Raw genomic sequence first — 5,000 nt, forward strand, 5'->3', positions numbered from 1 at the left:
GTCCTGGTTTAGTCCTGGTTTTAGTCCTGGTCCTGGTTTAGTCCTAGTGTTTAGTCCTGGTTTAGTCCTGGTTTAGTCCTGGTTTAGTCCTGGTTTAGTCCTGGTTTAGGTTTTACAGGTGTGTGTGACTCAGCAGGATTTATGACTCTGGAAAATGATGTCATCAAATCAGGACAGATGTGCACCAGGTGTTTCCTGGTTTGTTTCTCAGGTGTGTGTGCAGTGTGTGTGTCAGGTGCGGGTGTGTGTCAGGTGCAGGTGTGTGTCAGGTGCGGGTGTGTGTCAGTGTCAGTGTGTGTCAGGTGGGGTGTGTGTCAGGTGTGGTCAGGTGCGGTGTGTGTCAGGTGCGGGTGTGTGTCAGGTTGCGGGTGTGTGTCAGGTGTCAGGTGCGGGTGTGTGTCAGTGTGTGTCAGGTGCAGGTGTGTGTGTGCGGGTGTGTGTCAGGTGCAGGTGTGTTTCAGGTGCAGGTTCAGACTCTGTGATTACAGGAAGTCTCCACATGAAACAAAAACTGACACAAAGTTCAGACTCTTCTTTGTCAGAACTAAACCAGAACTAAACCAGGACTAAACCAGGTCTGAAGTGGGACTAAACCAGGACTAAACTTGGACTAGACCAGGCCTGAATCAGGACAGGATCTTGTGGGTTTGTCCTCCTCCCTCTCACCAGGAGCTTGTGGGTTTGACCTTTGTTCCTCTGCAGATTCTTGAGTCGTGACGCAGCAGATTCTTCAGTTCTGCCGCGGTTCTTATGTAACGTCCAAAACATTCCTGAGGATCTTCAGTTTCAGACGCAGAGCGGAGCAGCTCTGAAGCGGGACCACAGTGTGTGTGTGTGTGTGTGTGTGTGTGTGTGTCTTGGCCAAAATGTAAAATTTAAAAACTGAAATCTGTCAGAAAATGAGTTTAAAGTGTTGAGATGTTGTGTCCAGGCAGAAGATCTTTTTACTGAACAAGTTCTCGTCAAATAATCGACTCTGGACGAGACTGAAGCGTTTGTGCTCAGAGTTCAGGAGCTGGACAATAAGTTTATGAAGCTCAGTTGGAGATAAACAAACTTTTATGGACTTTTACAAATGTTTTTGACCTGATAATAAATTCAAAGATGTTAAATTGTAGAGAGAAAATCTTGAAATTGTTCGTCGTCGTCTTGTGTCACTGAATCTAAAAACAAGTGAAGAGTTGCAGGAGAAACTGGATTGTCGCTTCTTCTTTTAACATTTATTGCATAAATTTAAGATTTTCTGAGGAGTTGAGTCATGGAAGAAAAATATGTGACACTTTTTAACATTTTACCACCGATTCAGAACGAGTAAGTGGATCATAAATCTGAAAACAAGATGAAAAACCTGATTTAAGTCTTAAAATCTTGGCCAGACCAGAGAAATCCCTGGTCCTAGTCTAGGCCCGGTCTGTCTCTGGTCTCTGGTCTAAACCCGGTCTCTCTCTCTCTGGTCCTGGTCTAAACCCGGTCTCTCTCTGGTCCTGGTCTAAACCCGGTCTCTCTCTGGTCCTGGTCTAAACCCGGTCTCTCTCTGGTCCTGGTCTAAACCCGGTCTCTCTCTGGTCCTGGTCTAGGCTCGGTCTCTCTCTGGTCTCGAGTACTTGGAGCAGGTCTGCAGACTCGTGGAGAAGATCAGTGGACTTCAAAACCTGGTGCTCCATCTGCAGAGACAACTGAGGACCCAGAACCCAGACCGGACCCCGGACCGGACCCTGGACCGGAGCCCGGACCGGACCCCGGACCGGACCCCAGACTGGGAGCAGCTGGTGAGTCTGGTTAAATATGACCAGGCCTTTAGTCCACACACGTTCACTCGGGTTTGGTGAAGGATCTACATGAGCTTGTCTCTGGTTTGGTTCCTGTCACAGACTGAAGCAGCTGCTCCTCAGAGGAACCACAGGCTCCTGTCCCTGAGCTGTGGAGCCAAAACTGAGACTGAAATCTGCACATTTAAAAAGATCTGACTCATTCAGGGGTTCGGTCAAGTGGTAACGGAGGGAATGAAATATGCAGCACTTTTTGGTCAATAAATCCAAACAGTGATAACTCTTGGTTCTCACTTCCATATCCTTAACAAACTGGTTTGAATATTTGCTTCATATAGTTTTCTACCATATGGTACAAGATTAGGTTGAAAAACCTCTGACTTTTTGACTCATGAGATTTTTTATTAAGAAAGTTCATGGTAACGGAGGGAAAAGTAACGGAGGGAAAATTGTACAAACAAGTAGAAGTGCAGGATTTTACATCATTTGTGGCTTTTTTTCTTCTGAAAACTTTAATATTACTTCAAAATGAAAGAAACTATTTCTATAAAATATGTCAGTCCTTCCAAGAACATTTTTATCATTTAAAAAAATTTTTATAAATAAAAAAATCCTGTTCCCTTCATCAACAGTTCAAAGATGGAATAACACAAGATATGATGAAATACAAACATTTATTTACATGATTTTCAGGTTTTTGAAATTTGGGAAATAATTTTTGTTCCATGTTTCATTCATGGTCTGTTTAAAACAGATGGAACTTTACAACCAAAAATGGTACAGAAAAAAGGTGAACAGTTTGATAAACTCGAGTACATATGTATCTGTTCAATACACTTCTTATATCAGATGCATCGGTAACACTTTATAATAACTACACATTATTTAGCCTTAATAAAGCATGAACAAAGGCTTAATTAATAATGAACAAAGGCTTAATTAATAATGATTCTTAGTAACTACTTAATTACTGCCTGAATTAGCACTTGCACTTAATTTGTCTGTGCTGTAAATAGTTACTCATAATTATTTCATGCTTAATTACTCATGAACGAACCATTTGAGCATTTATTAATCATTAATAAACTATGAGAGAATGATTTACTAATAATGTAATACAATGATCATTCAGGCAGCTGTTCTGTCAGTTAAGTCTTTCTGAGCTTTTCTAAAGTGAAGACAAATTATCCTTTATTAAACATTTACTAAGCGTGAATCATTATTAATTAAGTCTTTGTTCATGCTTTATTAAGGCTAAATAATGTGTAGTTATTATAAAGTGTTACTGATCATTAACTTGAATTTTTGGCCTTGTTGTTTTCTTCTGTTGGACGTCGCCTCAGACAATTTGTACCTTTTTTTTTTACTGAAGATGTTTTGATTTGGTTCTTTCAGGATCTGAGCCTCAAGTCAAACCACGTCTCAAACCACGTCTCTGCTCCTCTTCAGGTTCTCCTCATGAAGCTCTGCACCTGTGGAGCCGCAGACCAGGTCTTCCTCAGAACCCAGACCCAGAACCGGACCGGGTCTCTGGACCAGGATCTCAACCAGGATCTGAGTCGGGACCTCAGGAGCGTCTCAGGGTCGTCTCACCGGATCTACAGGACCAGAGGTGAGGAGGGGAGTCGGGTCATGTGCAGGCGTCGTGTGGATCTTTTATTTTTCATGTTTTGGTGATGAGAAAAACATGTGAGCGAAGCCCCGCCCCCTCTGCTCTGTTTGGGAAGAAAATGTTTTTGGAGCCGGAACGACGAGAAGAGAGGGAGAGAAGAGAGGAGAGAAGAGAGGGAGAGAAGAGAGGGAGAAGAGAGGAGAGAGAGAGGAGAGAAGAGAGGAGAGAGAAGAGAGAGAAGAGAGGAAAGAGAGAAGAGAGGAAACGCCGAGGAAAGATAAACCCGAGAGGAGAGAGGGAAGGAGAAGTGAAAAACAGAGGGAAAGATAAAGTCCAGCTGTGAGCGGAGGGAGGACGAGGAGCGAGGGAACGTCCTGATAAACGACAGGAAACAGAGACTGGAAAAACGGTCAGAGGAAAAGAGAGAGAGAGAGAGGAGTGAGGGAACATCCTGATAAACGACAGAAAACAGAAGCTGGAAAAACGGTCAGAGGAAAAGAGAGAAACACAAAAAAACGAAAAAACTTTGATGAAACAAACAAAAAAAAAGACAATTTCTGAAGTTTCTAAAGTGTTTTTTGTGTTTAGGGAGCGAGAGCGAGAGAGAGAGAGAGAGAGAGGAAGAACACACACACCTGCACCGACTACAACCTGCACAGACAGGTGAGACCCTGCACAGACAGGTGACAGACAGGTGAGACCCTGCACACTTTTGTGGGCGGAGTCTCGTCCTCTGAGCCTCTGGTCTGTTGAGTCTGATCTCACTTCTTCTTCCAGCTGAGCGACAGGAGCAACAAGAGCGACAGGAGAAACAGGAGCGACAGGTGCAGCTCGTCCTGGGGCAGAGTCCAGGACTTAGTGACAAGAAACCGGTTCAGATCCCGGTCCAGACTCAGACCTGGGTCCTTCAAGAGCTCCTGTCCTCAACTCCTGAAAACTACAGACCCACAGACCACCACAGACCCACAGACACCACAGACAGACAAGACCACAGACCCACGACACACAGACCAGACCCACAGGTCCACAGACCCATAGACCACAGACCACAGACCCCAGACCCCACAGACCACAGACCACAGACCCACACAGACCAAGACCACAGACCCACAGACCAGACCACCTCACAGACCCACAGACCCACAGACCCACAGACCCCACAGACCAACAGACCACAGACCACAGACCCACAGACCCACAGACCACAGACCCACAGACCCACAGACCAAAGACCACAGACCACAGACCACAGACCCACAGACCACAGACCCACAGACCACAGACCCACAGACCCACAGACCACAGACCACAGACCCACAGACCCACAGACCACAGACCCACAGACCACAGACCACAGACCCACAGACCACAGACCCACAGACCACAGACCACAGACCACAGACCACAGACCCACACAGACCCACAGACCACAGACCACCAACAGACCAAAGACAGACCCACAGACCCACAGACCACAGACCACAGACCCACAGACCCAAAGACCACAGACACAGACCACCACAGACCACAGACCCACAGGACCACAGACCACAGACCCACAGACCCACAGACCCACAGACAGACCACAGACCACAGACCCACAGACCACAGACCCACAG

The 5,000-nt window shown here is 45.9% G+C and overlaps 1 protein-coding gene across 1 annotated transcript in view; it reads left to right on the top strand.

The window, feature by feature from the left end:
• The window catches only part of LOC129411592 (uncharacterized), a 6,450-nt gene that overhangs the window by 789 nt on the left and 661 nt on the right, over positions 1 to 5,000 (top strand). The window contains exons 2-5 of the mRNA XM_055162912.1: positions 1,578 to 1,769; positions 3,219 to 3,381; positions 3,970 to 4,044; positions 4,159 to 4,403. Of these exons, the coding sequence (XP_055018887.1) occupies positions 1,578 to 1,769; positions 3,219 to 3,381; positions 3,970 to 4,044; positions 4,159 to 4,403 (675 nt within the window). The remainder of the gene's footprint in view (positions 1 to 1,577; positions 1,770 to 3,218; positions 3,382 to 3,969; positions 4,045 to 4,158; positions 4,404 to 5,000) is intronic.

The sequence above is a fragment of the Boleophthalmus pectinirostris genome, unplaced genomic scaffold (genome assembly GCF_026225935.1).
Source record: "Boleophthalmus pectinirostris isolate CB_2022bp ecotype Guang Dong unplaced genomic scaffold, ASM2622593v1 HiC_scaffold_5, whole genome shotgun sequence".
NCBI classification, from domain to species: domain Eukaryota; kingdom Metazoa; phylum Chordata; class Actinopteri; order Gobiiformes; family Gobiidae; genus Boleophthalmus; species Boleophthalmus pectinirostris.